We start from the raw sequence: 25,000 nt of genomic DNA on the forward strand, positions 1-25,000 counted from the left end.
CCTATTAATAGTTATTAATAATGTTTACAATCAACCCCACATTTAACTGAAAGCATTTAAGTATTATGAAGTTTAATACTGTAGAAAACTTGCAAAATCTTAACTTCTATATCTACCAAGGGTTCTGTGTCGCTGCTAAAATAAGGAAAAATCCGTCCAGGTAATGGAATAAAATGAAGGAGAGGTGTTTATTTCAGCAAGCTGCAGAATGAAAAGAACAGCAAATGATCAGAGAGGAGGGAAGAAGAGAAGGGCTGCCCAAAGCATTTCAGAGGTTGTGTGGTTGGTTGGTTTAATCTCTCCCTTTGTGACAGAGCCTGGGAAGAGGAATTACTTACCTGTCACTTTGCCTTCCTTAATGAGCCAGTTCACAAGTGGGGCTGGGTTTTTTTTCCCTATCTTTCTGCTATTTCTCTTCCTTTTGCCTCTGTCCAAGATAAAAGCGTGTCTGGTTCTGGGGAGGGAGGGGTGTTCATACTGTGTGTTCTTAGCTTACAACTTTATATCTGCAGTGCTCCAAGCCTGGAGTGACAGTGTAAGACAGGTTTGAAGGCTGGGCCGGAGCCAGCGATTCCCTGCTCGGCGGGTTCCAGCAGTAGGAACAAGCTGCATTATTTTATTTCAAACTGTGCTCAGCAGAAGCCAAGACCTTGTAACTGGAAAGGAACCAAACCCAGAATCCTCCGAGTGCAGCAGGGTGGGTGGGGCTGGGGGGGCTGCCTCCTTTGTCTGGAGTTCTCCGTTCTCCAGCGAGGGAGTGGAAGGGACCTGTTTGCAGTTCATTTGTTTTAACTTTGGGAGACACACTTTGTGCTTAGGGCTTGAATTTGGCATCAGGTGAGAGAGTTAAACCATCCTGGGTGGAAAGGCTTTTATGGTGGGGTGCATTCTGTGCTACAACACGTCATCTCAAATTCAGATTTTGATTTTCAACATCCTTACATGCTTAAGTTGAATGAGATTTAGAATGAGGCTGTGTTTATTAGCTGTTTTATAAATCATGTGTACTGAACCCATAGAAGAATTATTGGTGTTTTCTTGGATTTTATTCTGTTTTCCTACAAAAGGAAATGCAAATAATTTCTCCAAATGTTAAAACAATTATTGCTGTTTAATTTCCTTACATGTTCTAACTCCTCAAGAAAAGCCAGATAGGAACCAAAATGCATGAACCCCCAGTGCTTGGCAGCAGCCCCCCTGCTGGTGGGAGCATGCTGCTGCAAAATGAGGCTGGAGCTGTCCTTGCATCCCGAATTCCCTTTTCCATCAGAACTGCAGCCCTGCCACCCCCAGGTGTGTTCCCTGGCTAGAGGCAGCAGCAGGCTGTGTCCCACTGTAGGAAGGGAAGCTCTGAACAGACTTAGGCTTGGCCATTCCAGGGATGTTCCTGTCTGGCTCCAGCACCCTGAGGGAGGTTTCTTTGCCCCATTCCCTGTTATCTCTGCAATGTCAGTGCAAAGCAAAGGCTCCCATGGATGCTCTGTTGTTCCAGGGAGCTGAGCTTCCCCTGCCACTCCTCCCACATCATGGGAAGCTCTGATACATCCTCCTACTCCCTGCTGGGGGTCTGAGGAGCCTCAGGGCTCTGAGGGTAAGGAAATGGAACAACATATGATGGGTTTGATTTACCACATGTCCCTGGGATGCCCCAGAGCTCAGAGCTTGCCCAGCTCTGGTGCCCCAGCTCTGTTCCTGTCCCTGTAGGTCTGGACCTTCACACACCCCCTTTGTGACAGCCCTGCTTTCACTGCTTGACTCTTATGTAGCTCAGATTTCTGCTTTGTTCTTAGCCCCAAATAATGCCAAAGAAGCAGCTCTTCCAGCCATGCAGAAGGTGGGTCTTTGCTCAGTGTTTGTGTTGCCCCTTGGGAGGCACATCCTGCCCTGGGAGCCCGGGCAGTGTGTGTGTCAGGAGCAGGGACAGGCGCCGGGAATGGCCAGGGGTGGTTCAGCATCAGCGGGTGACAAAATCCCATTGGTTTCATTTGCTCAGATAAGGCTTTCAGAGTATTAAATGTCAAACTGCAAGGAGTGCCCAGTGCCTGGTGTCTCCCTTGCACAGAGATCCCCTTTCCCCTCCAGCAGCAGCTGCTCCGAGCCGGGGCAGTGGAACTAATGTGATTCCAGGGCTGCATTCCCAGAGCTGTGGCAGTTGGGTGTTTCTCAGGCTGCCTCATTGGGAAGGCCTGTTCCCTGGAAAGGCCCTGCTCCCTGGAAAGGCCCTGCTCCCTGGAAAGGCCCTGCTCTCTGGAAAGGCCCTGCTCTCTGGAAAGGCCCTGCTCTCTGGATGGAGTCTCTGACCAGGGGAGGTGTCCAGCAGATCCTGAGCCCTCCCCAGGTCAGAGCTGCAGGACAGTGGTCGGGTGTGACCTGAATTCCTGCCACGTCCCAGGGTGGGAGGACATCTCCAGAGGGGGAGCCAGGCTCTGCTCAGAGCTCTGCAGTGCTGAGCATTGTGGCTGGGGAAGGATTCAGGAATATAGACGGAAAACTGTAGTGGGAAAGCATTCCCCCTTTTTCCTGCTGCACATTGTGGAATTAGTGCCTTTCATCTGATCTGTGAGAGAGGAGCATCTTCTCCTGTAGGAATAATGTAAACATAAGTTGAAATATAATGGGGTAGGGATAAATCTTGAGTGTTTCATGAGTCATAAATCTAGAATAAACTCTAGATTTTGTAGCTTCTAAATTTAGTATCCCAACATCCTAATATTTGCATCTCATATGGACCACTAAATAACCTTCACCTGCAAATAAAGAGCTTGTTTTGAGAGAGACTCAACAGGTACTTGCTGTGCCCTGTCTGCTCCCAAAGGCACAGTTTCCTTGGGATGGTGGTTCAAATCTAGTTTAAATTCTTGCATATTCTCACTTCTGGAAACTTGTTATCAGCACTGGGATGCTTTGGAGCTTTGTGGACTCTTTTTTTATGACAATTCCTTTTCAGAAATTTGTCTTTGGAGTGGAAAGTCAGGTGTGATAACATTCTCCCTTGAAGAAGCTACAGCTCTTTGAGCTACATTTTTATGAAAAAACTTGAAACCTGTCACAATGAGGACTAGAACTAGTGAATGCATAAACAGAGGCTACTGGGGAAGAGTAAATATGATCTTTGCAGAAGAAATCCATGCTCAAATGTTAAAACTCTTTGAAAATGTAGATGAAATTGAAGAATGTTGAATTTTTCCAAGTACTGAAGAAATTTTTGTGTCATAGGAGAGTTTGATCCTCTCGAAGGTAAAAAGCTGACTGTGTTGTTCAGAGGCATAAGGGTAACACATAAAATACAGGCCTGTCTCCCACCCTCCTGCCCAGTGAGCTGCATTCAGTGGGACAGCCAGGAGGCTGCACAGAGGGGCTGTGGCAGAGAACAGACCCCAGACTGTCCCTGGTCGTGGCTGATGTTCTTGACACGGAGCCTGAAGGTCCTGGACTGGCTCATCCACCCTTTCCCTCCCCAGCCAGGGGTTCCCTTTGAGAGCTCTGTAATTCACTGCTCTGTCCTAATGGAAATTAATAGTAATGAGGGTCATCTCTTCTTTTTTAAGGGTTACTCCACATCTGACTGAATTTGGATTAATGCCACGACGTGTCTGTGCTTGGTTTCATCTCGGACACCTTCAGGCCACCACGGGGACCTCAGTGCCTTGGGCTCTGTGTCCTCAGTGCCTGTGAGCAGGTTCTCAGGGGATCCTGGGCAGGAGTGCAGGTGAAGGGACACTGCACTGCCGAGCAGGGCAGGGTGGCTGTGACTGCTGTCACCTCTGAGCCCGTGGCTTGGATGTGGCTGTTCAGGTCCTCTCCTTGCAGTATTTTCTCCACAGCTTTTGCTGAATTTCCTTGCTGAGCATTACCACCTTCTCATTTTAATATCCTTGGTGAATGTGACAAATATCCTGCTTATCTTCTCTTCCAAATTAATAATTATCGTTTGAAATAGGGTTGAGAGCAGTAATTTCCTCTGAGAGGATTCTCCCCATGGCTTCACTGGCACTTGCCTTTGCTCTTTCAGTACTTGTCCACATCAAAACTCTTCTTCATGTGTTTTTAACAATATAACTGAGAAATTCAATGGATCAAATGATTAGATGAAGAGCCATTAGACAAAACCCCCTTTTAAATAATCAAGATTTAATCACTGAGTTTGGTGTGATATGTGTTTTTCAGTTTGTGTTATAATTTCAGTGCATTTTTATGATATCTAATGGATGGTAATTTCCAGGATTGGGGATTTGCCTCTACTATTCCTTTAGTTCCCTTTGAGTTTTCATTTCCACGTTTCTGTTGCTTTACAGAACACTGGGTGTTCTTTGCAGGTTTTGTTTGTTAAGTGAATCATGTTCTCAGCTGTTCACAAAGTCAGTTGGATGGGAACCACCACAAACCCCTCGTGTTCACCCCCAAGACCCTTGTTTTTAACAGCAGCTCTGTATTTTCCAATGAAACATGTTGATATGAAAGCAGAATGGATTCTTTACTTTGTCTCTAACTTTGCCATGTGAACCTTGGGCCTTGGCCTGTTTCTGATGCAGTTTTGGTGTGTTTTGCAGTTAACTGCCTGCATCCATGGCTCTGCAGCCATGCTCTACCCGATGTTCTGGCAGCACGTTTACATCCCTGTCCTGCCCCCACATCTGCTGGACTACTGCTGGTAAGGCCACCTTTGTGTCTGTGTGTTATAGATGTGTGTGTGTACCCCTGGGACTCACAGCAGTGCTCACCTGTCTCTGGGGTGTCCTGAGGGCTCTTATGATGCAACTGTTACTCTAAAGATACAGTGTATTGAGGAGGCACCAACACAGTAAGTACAAATATTTATGGCAAGAGATGACTCTCTGTCAGTGTGTTGAAACAGTCTGATAGGAGGAGTGGTTGCTGTGGAATGCTGCAACTCAGATATTGTGTCATTAAACTCTGTTTTCAGCATGGCCATGTTAAATATTCCAATGTGAATTAAGACTCCAACAGGATACATTTTTCTCATTTTCCCGCTTTCCTGAACTTCTGTTGGGGGTGGGAAAAATTTTTTTAAAAAAAACTATTAAAAAACCCCTGTTTTCCTGTGGTGATCTTTCACTAGGAGTGTGTATTTGGAACATGATATTTACCTCATTGAGGGGAATGAGTGACCTTACCTCAGCCCTCCTCAAGCAGTTAAACCTCCTTCAGAGGCTTTGGCTTGGGAGACTGGTTACTCATCCACCTGGGAAAGGGGGCTGAGCCCAGAGCCCTGGGAGGGCAGAAGGCAAACCCTGGGGCACTGGACCCCAGGAGGGGAAGCCACAAGTCCCTGGGCCCCACTGGATGGGTTCTCTCCTGGTCAGGGAAGGAGGGAGCAGGCCCTGGGAACAGGGTGGTTCCAGGCTGTGTGGCTGTGGGACAGGGTGTCATTGCCTGCTCACAAATACAACTGATTGCCTTCCCCAGTGAGGAGCTTTAATTGGAGAGGTGGCTGCACACTCTGTCATTGTTTGAACAAGTCAATTTAGCAACAGTTTATGTGCCATAAATATATTTCTCAAAATAGAGTCCATCTATTTTGTAACCATGTGAACTTGCAGATGTCATTTTTGCCTGGGAGGACTGAGCAATCAGCTCCCTGCTCTCTGCTTTAAGGCAATATTTCTGCTTACTGGTGTCTGCCTCTTGGGGGAAATGACCTGAGATACTTCAAAATAGAAGAGTTTAATTTAATTTTAATTGTTGCCTGGTTATTTCCTTTGCAAATATGACATAAGAATTTTAGAGACCTGAGGTGGGAACAAAATTTAAAGCAATGAGAATTCTTCAGTTCTTATGAATACAGAATATCATGTGGATCAGTTGGCTGTGCCCTTTTACTGACTGTGCTGTGATGCTTTTGAATCTTCTCCTGCTCTTTTAAACTCACAGAAGGGTGGATAGACTGTGTCACTCGTGATCTTTGAAAGTTTTTGGGAAAAAAGTGTGTTCCACCTGTGATTATTTGCCTTTTGCTTCCCATTTCCCTCTTGAAAAGATTTTCTTAAGCTTAATATTTCTGTTCCCCTGCACTGCTGCCTGACGTGCCCACCCTCAGAGCTGGAGGTGCCAGAAGGTTGTGTCTCCAAAACGCTCCAAAATGCTCCAAAATACCCCCACTCTGTGCTGGGGCTGCTGAGTCAGTGCTGGGGGTGCATCCATGGCTCTGGAATGACTTCACTCCTCTGATCCCTGCCATGCAGATTAGCTGAGGACAGGGTGTGGGAGGGGAAGCAAGAGGAGGAGTGCTGTCCTTAATTTTATTTTTTGATTAGGCACCATTCTTTGATATGTTTTCAGCCCAGGGAAAGATTCTGGGGGGAGGAGACTAGAAACTGGTGGTGACACTGTCATTGGATGCACAGATTGCAGCCTGGGGGGCTCTGGGTGGCACTGCCACTGCCTGGCACACCCGGGCACTCCCTGAAGGCTCTGGGAGCTGCTCTCCTGCTCTGTACCTGTGTGTTCTCTGCATCATTCCAATTTATGCAGTCAAGTTTCTGATTTGTATCAGTCACCCCAATAAATTTGGGATTGAATTCTGTTGCATTTCAATGAGGGATCTCAGGAGAAATCAGGAGACTACCCTGGAGAGGGAGGTACCACTGGTGGGAGAGAGCCACCCCTTAGGTCAGTGTTTAATATCAAGACATGGACTTAGGAAATGTGATCTCACCCATTTTCCTGGAACAAGGAAGCAAAATGGTGCAGTCCCTGTGTAGCTGTAAATAGGAACCTTTTGGAGATCCCCAGGCTTTTATGTTGCTGTTTCTGGTGAATTGCAGTATTTTTTAAGGCTGGGCTTTTTCACTTAAGAAGGAATGTCCCTCTGTTTCACCTGCTTCTCTTCCAATTAGCAGTTGCCCACCTCTTGGGAGCATAATTAAAAGGTCTCTCGTTTGCCTAAGGAAACGAATTAAAGAAATTGTAAAAATGCAACTGTAATAAACGGGCACTCTACAGCCATTATGTCCCCAAAATCCATATTCATGCTTGGGCAGTGCCACTTTACTGATTGGATATTTACTTCTGTGACTCCTGTGACTGTAAATAAGGCTGATTGCCTTGGGAAGCAGCTCGGAGCAGGAACGACCCCTCTCTTTGTTCCAGGGGCTCTCGCAGGCACTTTGTTTGAGCAGCAGAGACGGGGCAGGAATTGATACTTGTGCCTTTGGCACTTAATGGCTGTGGGCTGCCAGCAAACACCCCGCAGTCATTAGGAGCTGGGGCTGTAAGAAGGGCCAGGACTGATGAAGTGTCGGGCAGTGGGAAGGCCTGGCCCGAAGGGCAGCCTTTAATCTACCGGGGCTCCCCGAAGGATTAAAGCTTGTGCCGGGTGTTTCTCCCTTTGTACAAGGGATGTGTCTCACTGAACTTCCCTTGAATGTCTTGGAAGTACCATCTAACCTGATGAAATATTAAAAGCTGCGTGAGTGTTCCATGTCTCAGGACGTGAATCTCAGTGAGGAAGAACTATTTGTGTGTGCCCTGAGCGGGGAAGGGGGACACACACTGCATTCCCCTGCACAGGATGGTGACAAAGCATTTAAATAATGGCACATGATTAACTCATGGCAAAGAGAAATGGTGATAAAAGCAACTTATGAAGCCTGACATGAACCTTCAACATTTACTTCCAGGTGTGTTTCCTTTTCAGTCAGATCAATGAGGGATAACAGATGAATAGAATCTCCCTGGTAGATTTTATTGGAAAGATTTATGCTCTTTACCAGATTATATTTTATTGGGGTTATTTTTGCTGTCCCTGTAATTGTTTTATGTGCTGTGCTGCCTTTACATGTAATGTCTGTCACTCCACAATTTGCATCCAAAGCTGATCCATGTATCTTGAGCCAGACCTTGTCTGTAATTCATTAAAATCCTACTGGAGGTGCCTGGTTTTAAGGTTTAGACATTCTTATTGTTCTTTTGTTGATAAACTGGAGGATTCACAAATGGGTGTGATGCAGTTACAGCCCTTGCCCGGTTCAGATGTTGCTGTGCTGGGTGACAGACTCTGCCCGGCCGGGTTGCTGGAATCCTGCACTCCTCCTGCTCCCTTCCATTACAACTGCCAGGCCTCCACGAGCTGAGGCATTTGCAGGCTTTAGACTTCCTACCGAGGTTCCGACTCTGCGTCCTGGGGCTCGGAGCTGCCGAGCTCCTGGAGGTTCCTAATTGGAACCACATTGGGGTGGGTGCGCGGGAGGAGCCGCGGAGCAGAGCCCACGGGACGCGGTGCAGCCGAACCCGGCCTTGTTCCCCAGGTATAAAATTCCTGGGAATTTTCTCGCTCCTGGACTTTGGCCACTGGAAGTGAAGAGATGGTGTTTGCCACAAACCAAACGTGCAGAGTGACCAGCAGAGCTCTGCTCAGCTGAGTGCTCCGCGTGTCCCGGGGCAGTGTCCTGGTGTGTGGTGGGAATTCCTGTCCAAGGGCTTGGGTGTGTGCTGTGCTTCTCACCCGTGGAATTCCCAAGGAATCAGAAGGTTCGGGGTCAGTCTCTGCTGTACCAGCCCCTCTGGGCTCTGTCACAACGGGTTACAGGGCAGGGGGTTCTCGTGCAGTTCCCCAGGGAACTGGGAAGGGGCTCTGGAAGTTATGTGGGTTTAATGTCTTCAAACAGAAAAAAAAGTGGTCTCATCTAGAATGTCTAATGCAGAGGCTTGCTTCCACCTCAGTGGAGCATCCGATAGAATGGCTGTTTGAGGGGGTGTGTAAATAAACAACATAAATATTAATATGCTTATCAGTAAATATATATTTTTAAGGTATTTTTCAGGAAAAGGAGGAGCAGGAATTTTGCTGCTCTGGTGTCTCAGGGGTTTTTTCAGCACTGCACTGCTCTTACTGAGCAGTAGGCACCAGCTCAGAGCAGCAATATGGGAGATATTTTAATCCAAGGCAGTACAGTGACATTTCTCTCATTTTTTCATCTGAAATCGAAAATGAGCTCGTTGAGCTGCTGCATCCAAAGCGAAGGGAGGCTCTATTTTAGAAGTTGTGTCTGTCTGTGTTGCTCTGTTTCGCAGGCAGGATGTGCCATATGTGCAATTAGCAGCTCTGGCACCTCCCTGATGGCTCCCATGGCTCAGTGTTGGAAGCTGGACCCAGAGCCCCAGTCCCTGGGCTGGCCCCGGGCAGGGACACTGAGCACATCAGGCTGCCTGAAACACTGAGCACATCAGGCTGCCTGAAACACTGAGCACATCAGGCTGCCTGAAACACTGAGCACATCAGGCTGCCTGAAACGTGCCATTCTGGTCACCAGCAAAAGCATCACCCTGTGCTGGGGGATGAACTGTGGCCTGAGAGCCTCTGGGGTATCCAGGTTTTGTGTTCTGAGGGGGATGTTGGTATCAGTGTAAGTATGTCCTGGGAACTCTGGAATTTAGCAGAATCTTCAGAAGCAATTTTTGTGGTTTCTTTTATAAATGTGAACGTGTTGAGATTTATACTTAAAAGTGAATTGCCTAAAAATATGTCTGGACTCATTCAAAGAATTCAGAACTTGTAGTACCAGGTGATGCATATACACTAAATTAGCCACTTGACACTAAAACAGGATGCATTTTTTGAAAGAATGCTCTTAGAAAACTCTGGGTATGTTTTTGAAATTGCAGTAACACATTTTGTTTGTTTTATTTAACAAAAGACTCCACTATTAGAGGTATGTTTAATATCTGTCCTTAGGTACCTGCCTGAACTTAGGCACTTGAAAATTCTTCTGTCAAGAAAAATTAAAGTCTTACAGGCCTGAGAGGATATTGCATTGTAAAAACAGTCTTTCAAATCAGGAATAACATTTTGTTCACACGTGGTTTGTTTATATATCTATGTATATATTAATTTTTAAGCAAAATCTAGTCCAGTGTCACAGTGTTTTCCTATAGCTAGTTTTGTAAGTCTGATGTGTGATTTCAGTGTTGTGGGAATGTAAAGCCCTTTTTTTTCCCTCTCTGCAGTGCCCCCATGCCCTACCTCATTGGGATACACTTGAGTTTGATGGAGGTAAGTCTCTCTCACCGTTTCTGAAACTGTGTGTAGTGTAATGATTTAGAGCCAAATTCCACGAGCAATCATACATTCATTCATATGCTTCAAAATGAACTGATGCTGTTAATGTGGGCGTGCTGAGGGAGTTGAGCCCACGTGGGGATGGTGAACCTGCAGGAGCCCCGTTTGCTCCCCGTGCTCCTGGGCAGCCTCTGTGCGCGGTGACGAGCTCACGACGTGTCCCCTCCCCATCCTGGGGCTCCACTTAGTCCCTTCAGTGCCTTGCTTTGACTGAATCACGAAGGCAGAGTCGATATTAAACCACAATGTTGACAGTTACAGTTCTCTTTTAGGCTTTTGCAGACAGATTGTAATTTTTTTAATGTTCGAAAGATCTGAAAAGAAGGAACTTGCTGTTAATGTTAACACAAAGCTGGCAGAGAACCAGCCCTCACAGAAAGCTTCTCCTATAAACAATTCCCAGTACTTCATGTGACTTTTTAAAAACTCTAAAAGTGGAAATAACACATTTGCTTTTGACTGGTGAAACAGTGGATGACTTTCCTCAGCAGTGTCTGGGGGCTCCTTCAGGTCCCGGTGGAAACGCTCGTCCCTGTTGGCTGAGCCCCTTGCACGGGAAGCCTGAACAAGGAGTGTGTGCTCCGGGGGGGAAGAGGCAATTCCTGCCTCCTGGGGGCTCCTAAATTAGCAGGGGTGGACTGGTGGGAGCTGCACGTGCCCTTGGAGGTTATTTGACTTATGTCCCTGTTTTAGATCCCCGGAAATTCAGCCCTTGTGTTCAGGATACAGAACAGTTTGGAAAGCTGGGTTTACATCAGATAAAGGAACGTGAATTACTGGGATAATTGTTCTTGTGTTGTGTCATTTCTCTGGAAATACTATCAAATATTCTTGCACTAGGGCAGATGTGTGTAATAATGATGCCCTGTGTGTGTGTGCAGTGGAACTCCCCCCTTTCCCAGCAATAACGTGAAGTAATTTTAGAAGTCAGTTTTTTCATGAGAAGATTGAATGTGCAGAATGTCTTTTTTCTTTTCCTTACCATCCTGGGCACAGATGATTTTTTTATGCCCTTTATATTGCTAAATAAAGTACAGAATTGCAGTAGGCTGTGGTAGTGAGTTACCAATTATTTTAAAGGCAACATGTGCATTTGTTTGCACATCCTATGCTTGTGTTCAGGGGGCTTCTGAGAATGCCCCTTGGATGCTGCTCAGGCAGGAGCGAGGTGAGGTCTAGGAAGAAATGTATTTTTCATGGTGATCAAGAACCTTCCTGCCCCATGTCTGTGCCAGGCCATCACTGTGTGGTTATTGTGGTCCTGTGAAGGAAGGAGCAGCCCTGGCAGAGGGTGGGGTAACATCTCCCTGCAGACACTGTCAGCTCTCACAGGTACCTGAGCTCACAACGAGCCTGTGGTTGGCCTGGGAATGGATGCAGGAAAACAATGAAGAATTCCACCTCGGAGTCCCTGTGTGTGATGTCTCACTCCTGCCTTGCTCCACAAACCCAGTGCCTCCTCCTTTGTCTCTGTGTTTCAGACTGCAGGGCTCTGTGGGCCTTCCAAACTCCATCTGTAAAAACTCAGAAAAAGGAGTTGTTCTTGGAGAAGCCAATTTTCATCCATTTTAGTAACTTGTGAAAAAATCTGTTTAGTACTAAATCCAGTCTGGCTGCTGAATAGCCAGAGATTCTGGAACACAGACACGCTTTGGCAAAGTGCAGTTATTCCAAGTGCCTTATCAAATAAATGAAATAAATAAACCAAACTGTTTGCTCTGCTCTTAGGGATAAATTGAATACAGATAGAACTGTATCCTGCAGTAACTCTGCTTGTTCCATTGGAAAATAACATCAAACCCCACAGTGGCTCTTGGGTCTGGCTGCTGGCAAGTGCTGCAGGATTTCTGTGCCCTGGGCAAGGGAAGGGTGATGTTTGGCACATGAGCTGGACAGTTCCTGGGTTACCTCTCTACCTGTTTCTGATGCTCAAGGCTCACTGTCTTTGTCCCTTCCTTCACATGTAGAAATAAAATTCTGTGGTTTATTTGTTAGAATAACATCCTAGTAGCAACAGCAATTTTTTTTCTCATGATATAGCAGTTTTGTATTTTTAAAAATATATTATCTTTTCCATATCAAAATAATTTTATAAACTAGAACTACAAACTACTGCCATTATTCAGTATTCCTTTTTTTTTAAATACTGAAATTTCAGCAAATAGGACTTTACAAGTGTTATGAGTAAATCCACGTGTTCCAGTGTCAGGATAAGGGGTTAATTCCCCAGCCTTCCCTTCCAGCTGGGGCAGGTGGGCCCTGTACCTGTGCAGAGCCCATGGGGGTGACTCCAGGGTTGTCTGGGCTCAGGCTCTGCCCAGCAGCTCCCACTGTAGGACTGTCCTCGTGATGGAAATGCTGGTGGCAGCCTCAGCTTGCACAGGGAGAGCTGTGCTGGGAAGGGAAGAGGGGATTGGGGTACAGGAAAAAATCATGTTCTACCTTCAGTGTTGTTTCTGTGGGTTTTGCTGTCCCAGTGTTGGAATGGGGCCTCTGGAAGAAGCAGAAATGTCAATGATGTTAAAGAAAATACCCCCTCTCAGCTCAGTGGGTTTTCCCAACCTGTTTTGTACCCAGAAGTTAGTTTGCAGTTTCCCGTGTTCCACGGGGGCTCTGTGGAAGGAGCAGTTGTTTTAATGGAAAATGACAAATTTTTCTTATGATTAAAATATCAAGCATATCCATTGACTGTTAAATCTAATTTGCTGTGACTGAAATGTTCTCCAGTGAGATAAGATAATCTCCTGTTATAGGTCAGAGGGCTCCAACTGATTTATGGGGGAAAACCTTGGTAGAAAATACAGAGCTGTGTTTTGTGCTCTTATTTTTCAGCTTTTCTATCATCACCTAGTTAGTCATTCTTTATAAGATTTCCATTTAGCAATCCATAAAGTGACTTCAAAGAAGGCTAAAAGTTTATAAGCTGTTGGATAAGCAAGGCTGGAGCTATCACATGAATAATGGAACATGCTTACAGAACTAATTGAATTCATATTAGAGGAAGATAAGTACTTAGCAGTGATAAATAATGAGATAGGAAAATGAACCTCTATCAAAAGAACACACCCCTTCCATAATGTTGGTTTCTCTCTCTGTACTGTAGGTTATTTTAGTCTTCAAATTCTATTAAATTGACCTTTGTGTTGGAAGTGGTGTCAAACCTCGCTGCAGCCCGTTACATTTTGTCAGAGTAAACGATGGTTTCAGCAACTGTTTCTGTAGGAAGGTTATTAGTGGGATGGTGCTGATGGAGGAGGAATGCCCTTGACCCCGGGGACTCCCTGCTGGAATTTGGGCACATGTGGTTTTGATTGACTGTGGGGATGGTTGTGTTGGGCTGGGAGATGTGGAGCTCTGGCAGCTGAACTGTGCCAGGATCAACCATCCCTCTTCCTGCCCTATGTGGGCCACAAACCCAGCATTTACAGTTAAGGATTAGAAAAGCATTTCTTACCCTTTTTTGGTTAATACTCCAGTCATTCAAGGGCTTTTTCTGGGTCTCCAGAACTGCAATTCTTCCAAGGTTGTCCAGGATGAATGTGTGTGTGAAACTGCCATTGCAGCTCAGAATGGTTTCCTGACCTTTTTCCTAAGCAAAGAGGACAGCTCTGTATATCATAAAAGCTATAGGAGCAGGGTTTTGTTTTAACCTGGTGTCAGTAAAGACGTTCCTGTCAGGAAAGACAGGTTCCCTAAAATTCCTGCAGTGTTCCACGTGGTGGGACAGGGTGGCTGATCTCACCTGGTGTTGATTCTCTCTCCCTTGTGCAGCCACGTGAGTGGAAAGCTGGGCCCTCTGAACCCCACACACTCATTTGGGAAGGACTTTTTGGCACATTTCCCTGCTCTGGCTCAGGGAGGTGTGAGGATGCTCTGTTTGGGATCCAGTCAGAGCCCAATTAGTGTGTGTGAGGCTGAGCTAACGAGCCCTGAGCACGAGTTCTGTCAGTCTGGGCTCAGCCCTGGCCCTGCCAGGGGGTCCCTCCTCCTCAGAACACACCCTGAGAATTCACTGACCACTGGGATCTGCCACTGGTGGTGTTAATTGTTAATTATATTTTTTTATTGGGATGAGAAGTAGTAATTAGCTTTTTCCACCCGTTTATGCTTAGTAAATCAATGCCTTTCTTCCTGTGAGTGAAGAAGTGCAACTTTTCCACAGGGTTTAAATGAAGGGGTTATAGATACACTTAAATCCAGGCCTTAAAACCCCAAACTCACAAATGCTACCAATATTGCTGTGCATGGTTTCAGGGGTATTGATAAAAATGTGTTTTAAAATATGGCAGATTACTTATGGAGTTCTCCTTTATCCAGTTATTGGAGAAATGGAAATAACAACTGTGTTTCAGTCAGACTGCAGTGGGGGGTGTTGGAGGGGCAGTGCTCAGGAAGGCCAAGCCCTGCAGCTCCAGGCAGAAGGAAGGTTCTCTCTGTCCAGCCCTGGTGCTGTTTGTCACTCAGTTGGCAGCAGCTGCTGGTGATAAGGATCTGGGAATCACCTGTGCAGGCTCAGGGTGCCCGGGCGGAAGGTGGGAGATGGGCAGGGGGGTGGGAGCCCACCTGCTGTGCCCGGATCAAAGGGCCCCGGGGTCAGGGGGCACATCCCCTTACCCAGAGCTGTCTGCTGAATAGCCATTTCAGGTTGTAAATCTGAGCGGGGTTTCATTAAGTCCTTCTGGCTGCTGTTGGGGCATGAAATAATAAAATTTTATATCCGCTGCCTTTCCTGCTTCTGGCAGCCAGATTGACACTCTGTTGTCTGCAGCATTGGGGTGTTTTCCTTAGGAAAAGAAATGGAAACTATTAACTGAGGACGGACAAGTCATTAAGCAAATGGATTTTAGGCTTCTTGTGAATCATACTTTTACAATAATTTCAAATCTAATGCACAAACAAGCTAGAATGTTAGTTTTTTGTTGAGTTGCCTTTCCAAGAGAACTGGTGGAAGGTGTGTTACCTCTTTGCAGTCACAACATTCTTTAATATGTTGGTCACTTTTGTATCTGGTTATGAAGCCTCGTGATCAACTTGGTTTGTGTTTTGGCACCAATTTGGCCGTGAAGTGACACAAACCTGGTTTTTGAGGGGAGGAGGGTGGTGGTGGTGTTTGGTTGTTGTGGGTTTTTTGGTTTTGTGTGGTTTTTTTTTTAATTGAAGTATTCAGTAAAATTGTTCACCTGAAAGAAGTTTAACTGGGGATTTTTTATGGTAGAAAATGCAAAACCTGCCAACTGTAGCCAGTGATGATAAAATAACATTTAGTGCAAACTGGTGTTGGTATTATTGATGAATATTGCTTTTAGCATGTGATGGGGGCGAGACAGAGGAGCACCCCTTAATACTTCTATTAGAATATAGTTTCTCTGGTTTTGTGAACTTTCACATAAAACACTTAAATGACTTCAAGTGTTTGGCTGCCTGTGAGTGGGACAGGCGCCCTGACTGCGCTTATTTACGGACCTGGTGTTTAAGGCCCCCTGGAGTTTGTTTGAAAAGTTAAGAGATTTTCACAGTAAAGGTGCCATTTCTGAAATTTAAAGTGCTCTTTTCACCAGGAGATAAGTTCTCTCTGATTAAGTCAGTAATTCTTACTAAGCCATGTTTATAGAGGCCATAAACAATGGGTTCAGCGTGCTTGTTAAACCAGCTTTCCATACCTCTCCACTCTTTTAAAAAGAGACATTTAAAATAAAAGGCAGGTGTAGATGTTAGTTTGATTTAGATGGATTTTAGATGATTAATTATGGCTACAAGTAATTGGGCAAGGATGGTTAAGAGAGGTTTGCAGGAGTGAGATGTGATGCACTTTTGGCTCAGCACATCCCTGGTCTGTAGGAAACTGTAATGGTCACGTTTCCTCTTGGTCTTTGCTTTTCCACGTTTTTTTCAGCAAAATATGAACATGCTGGACACAGTCCAGTCTGTCGAACAGGTATCACTTTACTTGTAAAATTTTGTTTAGCTCTCCAGGAAGCTGTGGGATATGGATGGGGGCCGTGTGTGGCTTGTGGCTGTCCCTTCGAATTTCCAGAAAATTGTGACAACACACAAACTGTACTTGTGAAAAATGATCTACATGTTGCTGTGATTCATGGAGTCCAGTGGGATTTAATGTGAGAAATGCAGCTGAATGATGGGAATTTTTACTCAGATTCCAACCTGAGAGTACATACTGTTATTTCCCTGTCAGTTGGGCTGATGGGTGCCACGTTCAGTGAAAGAAGCGTGTGATTATTTGACAAAAGCCCTTATAACTGTCTGATAATACCTTTATCAAAGATGATAGTAAAAGGAGAGATGATAAAACCAGCTAAGGATTAAGGTGAAATGGTCAGTCTGCATTTCTCTAGGATGAGCCACAATTGTACCATCAAAAAATTGCTTGTTTTCAAATGCATTGCAAGACAGATGCTATTAATCAAGTTAATCTCTGGTGTTTTATTAAATCTGAGGGTTTGTCTCGAGGGAAATCCACTGCCTTGGTACAAATATTGAGGAGTTTTAAAGCAAGGCTGAGCTCTCTGTGGTGCAGAGGTGCAGCAGAGCAGAGTTTAGGATCAGCCCCCTTTCAGTGCAGTTATTCTGGACCCTGTGGGGGATGATCCAACGAGCAGCATTTCCAGTCCCTGCAGCATGAGCTGCATCCCCCTGAGCTGTGCTCCCTGGCTGATCCATGTGTCACAAGCCTGTTCTGTGCTGAGAAAACCTCAAATTCAGCTGAAGGGAAGGTGCAGATTCACCCCCAGAGTTACAAAACCCCCCCTGGCACGTTCACCACGCGTGTGCTGCTTCTTGGGCAGGAATCAGGAGGAGGTTTGAATTCCTCCTGTCTTGTCCTGCCAGCACTCGAGTTTGACAAGCTTCTGGCTTTGGTTAAGTACTTTGCAAGGCCTTTTTGTTGGAGGTTTTTAGACTCCTCTGAGTATAAGTGAGATTTTTAATTTTCTGAAACAGGAAGGAGCAAATCAGTTTGTCTGGTGCTTCCGGACTCCTAGAAGGAGCAAGGCTCCTGGATTGCTTTAGAGTTTATCAGATGCAGCCAACGGAGTGACCTTTGGTTCCTGAAAGGCAAAGTGCCTGGTTTGTCCTGCAGTACTGGTGCCTTTTATATGGAAAGCATTAAATGTAATATTCTTCTGTTTAAGCTGAAGAAATGTCTCATGAAGACCTAAACTTAAATGTCTACAAAGTGGTTTTTATGGTGGTTGTTTTTTTTAGCCCTAAGTACACAGCAGTTTGCTTTATAGACAGAGGACTGAGCCTTGAAAACTGAGGGTAATTATTTAGCTGCCTAAGGCTCAACTTTGCCATTGTTTTAGGACTTTAGTTCCTTTCTTTTAAGGGAAACAATTCCCCCCACCCCACAAAACCTTAATTAAAAATTGAGTATGTTTTTGTTCACTTTCCTCCTCAGTAACTTGCATTTGGTTGTGTGTGTAGGTATATAGGTACTTAAATGTTTATTTACAGTGTCACTGGGAAATTGCCTCAATTACCATATTCTATAATTCCACTTTGTCTGATTTTGAATTTTCAAAGCTTTATTTGAAGAGACCTTAAACCTGTGGGCTCAGTCAGTCAGAAAAAAAGATCCAGTTTTCCTGTTAGTAGAAGTGTTAAGCATTTAAATGCTGCTCTGTTTGGTATCAGTGATTCATTTGCTGTTGTTTAAGCAGGGAAAGCAAGTCTGACAGTGTTTAAATGTGCTTAGATCACCGATACCTTTAGACACTTATAGGTATTAATGATCCTTCTTTTGAGAAGTAGGTTCTGCTTTTCTCTTCTGTGTCCACGGACTGTTACAGATGATGTTAACCCTCAAACTAGATTAGAGACTTTTCTTTCCCTCAATTCATGGGAACAGGAGAAAAAGTTCAGACTTGCTGACCAGGATATGGTGGAATTAATTAACCTCTGGTGGTATCCATTTTACTTAAATGCAGTTGTAAACTTGTCTCTATTGGAGTTCCAAAATTCAACCTGGAATTTGGAAACCACTTCCCATCCCTAACTTACTACAACTCTTAACTCCTAGAAAAGACATTCTTTATTGTTATTTAAATGAATTTCTAAATATGAAAAGCTATGCTTGAAATCCTCACTCAGCTGGAGACTGCTAAATGTGCAAACAGGACACCAGAGTTAAGACAAACATTAGTAGAAGTGCTTGAAATAAATCTTTGCTTGAGTAACCCCAAACTCTCTGGTTAGAAACATTTCAGTGTGCATGATGTTAAGAACTCCCCACTGCCAACTGAAAGTTAATTTTTCAGCATTGTAAAATGAGTAAATAAAACAAATGATGGCAAAGTCAGGAATGTTGGTTGTTTTTAAAATGCTTGAAGTGCTGTAATGCCATGATGTTCTGCATCAAATTTAACCAGCTCCTCATGCTGACATTGTCCTTCCCTTTTCCTGGCTTTGCTCCCATGTAGAAGGTCCGAAGCATGGCCCTGGAGGATGTGGTGATTCTGAACGTGGACACCAACACACTGGAAACGCCTTTTGATGACCTGCAGAGCCTCCCCAATGACGTGGTACGTGTGGAGAGATGGATCCAAACTGCTGCTCCTCAGTTCTTCCCCCAGGTGTTCGGGAATGTCTGTTTGAACATTTGCAGGCATGCTTTGAAGCCTCCTAATGAGAATTAGCCAATGCTCACAGGAGCTAGAAATCCTATTATTGTTAGATAACTTTTGTTTCCAAATGAAATTGGGTGGGCTTGTTCCTGTGACTGCTTCCAGGTGAGCTTTGAAGAACTTCTTGCATTTCATATCCTGTGATATCATGTGAAATGGGTTCCTACATCTTCACTTCACGCACTGCTAGAATTCAGAACTTATTTTCTTTCTCATTTGCATTTTTTCTTGGTAAATTATTTGCTTTCTTTAATAACTTGATAGAAATGTTGCATAAATACTTGATCTTTCCCTTTAATGGGACGTTTCCCTTTGATGGGACACGAAACCATCCCGCTTGCTGCTGGAATCATCTCCGCTAAAGAAGCTGAGGGGGAAGAGCAGAGAAGTGTGTGAGAGTGTAAGAAGCTGGTTTTAGGGCAGAGGGTGAATGTTTAGGAGAACATGGCAGGGAAGATCTGGGTTTCTTTTGCTCCATGGAAATATTGTGCTGACAGGGAGATCTGAACCTTTCTGTGTGCAGTTGGGAAAGGAAATTGGTATGCAGGGAGCTCAGTCTCAGCTGGTGTGTCTGAGGAGCAGCTCCAGGGATGGTGAGTGCCCAGTGCCTCCTGCAGTGACCCCCTGGTGTTCCCCTGGGATCTGCAGTGGGATCCATCCTGCGGGAACAGGGAGCTCAGGAGGAAGGCAAAGGGCCATCTTGATTGGGAGCAATTTGGCTTTAACCAAGCATTCAGTCTATAAAAGTTGCTTCCATGAATCTTTCTGGCTTTATATAGTTTTTCGTTTTGATTTCACTCCCAGCATCCAAATCTGCCAGCTGGTCACTGCTCGTGCCATTATCCACAACCTGGGAATGACAGACCTGTAAATTTCATGGAATTATGTAAGAAATGTCTGGATACAGTGAGCACGGGGCCTCAAACATGTATATGATTTGTCAACAATCAAGTATTATATTAGATTTTATGAGACTTCATTAAAGGAGCTGTTGTGGGTGCACTGTAGAACATCAGAAGAGACTCCTGCAATAAACACAGAACTTCAAGCTTTGGAATGTAATAAATTTTAAGAGACTTCCTTCCTTTCATTATTTACTTTTACTTCACTTTTATAACGGTAGAGAGTTGTGTTTTATTAGTTCAAATTTCTTGATTCAGTTTTCCACAAATCTATTTAAAAGCTCCATTTTATCTGGGAGGATGTTTAGAGCAGAGCAGAGGAAGTGCTGCCAGCAAATTCAATTAACTGGCAGGGCTCACCAGTAGCGTACGTGGGGTAGTTTTTTTCACAAGTGCCATATAAATACAGCTGGGATTAATATTTTTCACAACAAAGCTTTAACTCGAGTCGTGGTGCGCTGTGTAATTAATGTTTGGGATGAGGGTTTCTGTCGGCCCTGGCTCTCTGCATTGTTTCAGGTACCTGGATGGGGCAGTTTTCCCCTCCAGGTCTCTCCCTTCACACTGTTCCAGAGTTGGCTTTGACCACTAGAGAGCAGCTGCTCTGCTGTGCAAGAATTGAATTTCTGTCAGTTCTTTCATGCATCATGTGTTTGGAACTGTAAGTGGATCAAGTTGTTCATCTCAGCAGGGAGACTCTAAAGCCAATCCATTATACTTTTTTTTTTCCTTTCCTTTTTTTCTTTTTCCTTCTTGCTTCCCTGGGAGGATGGGGAGATTTTCGGAGTGTGTCTCCCCTCTGGTCTTGGTCTAAGTAGATGCATTTATGACCTGAGAAACTAAAAATGTCTTCAGGAGTTTCCCGATCATAAATGCTTGTTATGTCAAACTACTATGTCAGCTTTGCTACTTAATGTGAACAGTGAGCAATTCATGCACTGCTGAATAGACAAAATTTACTTTGCTAAATTAAATCTATCTATATTCAGCAGTGAGGAAAAACATCTTCTGTGTGATGCATTCACCATCAGGTGATTAATCCAGTGGAAAATTTCTGAAGCCGTTTCCCCCCCTCCTTGATCAGCTTTTAAATCAAGTGAATGAAGTCCAGTGGTTCGTGTAGAGCTTCAGGTAGTGTGCTGTGCTTGAGTTTCATGACAGTGATGTTGCTGCCTAAACTGTTGGTTCTTGAGAATCTAGAATGAGCTATTCTTTAATTCCTAGGATCCAAGCAAACATAGGCTACCCAAGGGTCTTTCCAGCTAGCATTTGTGTCAGAGGAGCTGCAGAGGCAGTTCCAGCAGAGTCAGATAAAGTTTCTTTGCCCCACTTACCTCAGCAGTACCTGTTGGCTGTCAGGCTTCCTGAACTGGCCAGGAAAATCAAGGTGTGTACTACTGTGTTACTGATTCACTGTCTGAAATGTGAAAAACTGTCCCTCCTTCACCTTCTGCTTCTGATGTATTGCTGAAAATCTGGCAGCATGAGAGCACCCCGGGAAGCAACTTTCCTTTTAAAATAGTCATTATTAAAAAAAAAGAGATTTATTAAGGACTGTGATTACAATAAGTGCATCTGCTGCTGACAAGTCTCCTACACCACCGTCTGTGTTGCAACGAATAGCAAAGAGGGGGTAGTAATTTATTTCTTTTTTATGCAACCTTTATGGATTTTTCATGTATTTCCAAATAAGTGTCATCTTCTAGTCGTGGTTGTAGCCAGAGCTCCACGTTCCAAGGGCTGAAGGCCGGGCTGGCTCTGTCAGTGTGCAGTTGTTCTGTGGAGCCCTGGGGCAGGGTAGGAAGGGTGTGGGGACACTGCAGGGGCCTGGGGACATCAGTGCTGTGACCATGCAGCTCCTGCTGTCCATTCCCCCACCACCCACCACAGGGAGAAAGCTGCTGTTCCTGGCTCTCACTCAGGGAAATGAATGTCCTGCTTCCAGGACAGCCAGAAGTACCAAACCACAGCTCTGCAGCCAAACCATCTTCCTAAAGGTGAATCCATTTTTATTTCTTACACTGCATTTGCAGTAGAAGGTTTCTTGCTTTATTCATGTTGACAACTGAAAAGCCCTGGACCTAATTAAAAGAATTTCCACTAGCACCTTTACTGAACCATTTCATTCTGCTGCATTGCACAGATTGCATTCTGAAACATGGTGAGAGTTGAAATCGGACCTTTAAACCTCAACTGCCAGAAGTATAAAAATCTTCTTTAAAAACACTCTCAGGGTAGACTGCATATATATGTGTCTGTTTGGCTAGAAATAATCCTCATTTTCAGTGGTCACAGTCTTTTAGGTTTTTTTAAGTATGACTGCCTCTTTTGGCAGGAAACAACCCTAATTCTGCTCATCTTCTTTGAGTTATGTACTAATTTATTCCGTAGAAAGTATGAGTTATTTTTTTTGTTACTTTTTAGTGTCTTTAAACATGCTGTTAACATTTTTTTTTGTTAAAAAACTGTGGCATACCTATTACAGTAATCCTGCATATGTATAAAACAGACATGCTACAGTGTTCAAGGAATTATCAAAATACCTGTCAATATTCTGCTTCTGTACCAGCCAGGGGAGCTGAAGCACAGAAGGGCTGTGACCAGCCCTCTGAACTTCTGGTTTGTTTAAAACGAAGCCTTTTCCTTCTATATAGATGGCAAGTTCTGTATCTTCACATTAATATTTAAAGAAAACCCTCTTTAACAACGTTTGAGATGGATTTAAAAGTTACTTAGAGCTCTGGACATTTTATTGCACTTTTAAGAACTACCTTTAAATGGTTTTTCATGAGTTAATATAGGAAATAAATGGATATTTCATCTCTAAAAGTTCAGACCCGTTTGAACATGAAGTGTGCTGTTCAGGTTTGAAAATCTGGTGAAGCTTTTACATTTAGAGAATTACAGAGCTCCTTGAGGGACATTATCTTAGCGAATAGGAGTGAGCTTATTTTATGGGTATGAGACTAAATCTGGTATCGTGTGTTGTGTTAATGTGGGTTTGTGGGCTCGCTAATGCACGGATCATTGGCATAAGCCGCAGCACTCCGATTTATAAACAGTGCTGGACACGCTCTTGGTTATTTCTGTTATACTAAATAACTGTAATGAAATGCCTCCTACAGCAGAATCTGCGGAATATTTAAAAGGAAATGTCTTTGCAACTGTTTTGGTAAACACAAGTGCAAAGATAACATCTAGTTCTGAGAGGAAAACAAGCAGTGCCCAGCGTGGATTTGGTATTTCACACCAGTGGAGCCAGATGAGGAGGCAACTCTGCCCTCCCTGGATCCGGGACACGCTGGAGAACTGAGGGAGGGACGGGGCTGAGGCCTCCTGTGAGGGGCTGTGGGGGCCGTGAAGGACTCGGAGGGGGCTGTGAGGGGCCATGAGGGGTTATGACAGGCTGTGAGGGGCCATGAAAGGCTCTGAGAGGCCATGAAGGGCTCTGAGGGGCTGTGAGGGGCTCTGAGAAGCCATGAGGGGTTATGACAGGCTCGGAGGGGCCAGGAGGGGCTCTGAGGGGCCATGAGGGGCTCCGAGGGGCTCTGAGAAGCCATGACAGGCTCTGAGGGGCCGGGAGGGGCTCTGAGGGGCGGCTGAGGCAGGTACAGCTCAGCCCTCGACAAACCGCTTCAAAACCATCTGAAAGCAGGCAAAACACCCCCTGGTAGGGTGAGGAAGAGTGTGAGGGGGAAGGATTGTCCAGGAGGAGCTGTTGGGACTGGTGTGGGCAGAGGGGAGGCAGGATCGGGGCGGGGAGCTGAGCTGGGAACAGGCGGCGAAGGAAGGTGTCTGAGTTTCTGTCTTTGTTTCTCGCTATCTGACTGTATATTAATTGGCAATAAATTAAATTAATTTTCCTAATTTGAACCTTTTCCTCATGGGTCTCTATCTCCCTGTCTGAGCCCACAAGTGTACTGTACATGTTGGCTCCCTGAATGCTGCTGAGGGGCAGTGGGGGAACCCCCCCAGCCTCAAATACAGCTCTCACGGGGTTATTTTCCATTAAGTCTACAAGGGAATATAGCCTTAAAAAAACCTTGGATTTGTGGCGAACAAATTTTTCAAACCTCCTGAATTTGATCTTAGCCTTGGTGGTGATGGATGGCCCAGCTATGCAGAGCGGTTTCTCTTATTAATCTGATGTTTGACTAATTGATGTGTAATTCTTTCATGAATTCTAATCAAAAATGACACAGAACTTCATGGACTAACTTTAAAACAGTACTTAGCAGCATGGTAACAGCGGATTTTAAGTAGGAGGGAAGGTTCAATGAAGCTTTTATTGTCCTATTGGTTTCTGAATAGAATCCAATTGTATCTTGGAGAGGCAAAACAGCTTGAAAAGTAATACTTTTAGAACTGAAAAATTCAACTCTGAATTCACAATGTCGCCTTTTGTCATAGCTGCTGCTGTGGTTAGCACGTTTTTCATTTAGCTGTGCCCCAATGTGTTACGCTTTGTTTGTGATAGGAGAGTGATCTAGACCTGCTGTGTGATTTCAGGTTTCTGCACTGAAGAACAGATTGAAGAAAGTCTCTACAACCACTGGAGATGGTGTGGCAAGAGCGTTTCTAAAAGCACAAGCAGCTTTCTTTGGGAGCTACAGAAACGCCCTGAAAATTGAACCTGTAAGTAGGCAATTAGTAGGACTAAGATGTAAATCTACAGCTGTGGTGGAGGAAAGAACCTAACAATTTGAAGTGTAGCATAACCTGCTTTTACTAAGGTCAGCATGGTGGCTCTTTGGCTGCCTGGTACTGAAAACAGTGTTCAAGTCTCCAAAATGAAAGAGCTGCAGCAAGCATGATCCTTCACACGGGGAGAAACCTGCTTATGGAAAGGTATGGGTGTTGTTTGGTTTTGAATGCAGTTAAGTTAGAAGAGAGATGGCAAAAAAGTATAAATTGATCAAAAGAGGCTAGTGCAAAGCTGACCTCTCCCTGCAAAACCCATCTCTTCATTGTGTTATTTTTACAGGCAGTAAAAGATAAAAGTTTTTACACAATGCATGTTTAACTGTGAAACATGCAAATTTGTGGAGTCATGGATTTTAAGAACATAATTAGTGAAGAAATTGTGTTTTTTACAGAAATATGAAGGATGTCTGGAGTTGTAACTACTGACAGTAAATGTCTGTTAGGGAAATTCAATCTCTTACTCCTGGTTCAGAGCTGATCTCTGTGTAGTGCCATCTGAGTGGGGGAAGGACCTTTTTGTGCTTGATCTTGATTTTTATTGCTTCTAGTGAGGCACCTGTCCCTGGGTTACTGCAAGTATCTTCATGGACTTCAGTGCAACCCAGTCCTGCCAAATTAATGTATTTCCACATTTTGTGACACTCTGGTTTTGATACCGTGTACTTAGGGGGGTC

General features: G+C 44.6%; 1 protein-coding gene across 1 annotated transcript in view; it reads left to right on the plus strand.

The window, feature by feature from the left end:
- DENND1A (DENN domain containing 1A) overlaps nucleotides 1–25,000 on the plus strand; it is a 155,934-nt gene that overhangs the window by 75,039 nt on the left and 55,895 nt on the right. Inside the window, 4 exon segments of the mRNA XM_032708612.1 lie at nucleotides 4,551–4,651; nucleotides 9,967–10,012; nucleotides 18,517–18,618; nucleotides 24,132–24,257. Coding sequence (XP_032564503.1) covers nucleotides 4,551–4,651; nucleotides 9,967–10,012; nucleotides 18,517–18,618; nucleotides 24,132–24,257 — 375 coding nt within the window.

This window comes from Chiroxiphia lanceolata, chromosome 21 (assembly GCF_009829145.1).
Source record: "Chiroxiphia lanceolata isolate bChiLan1 chromosome 21, bChiLan1.pri, whole genome shotgun sequence".
Classification (NCBI taxonomy): Eukaryota; Metazoa; Chordata; class Aves; order Passeriformes; family Pipridae; genus Chiroxiphia; species Chiroxiphia lanceolata.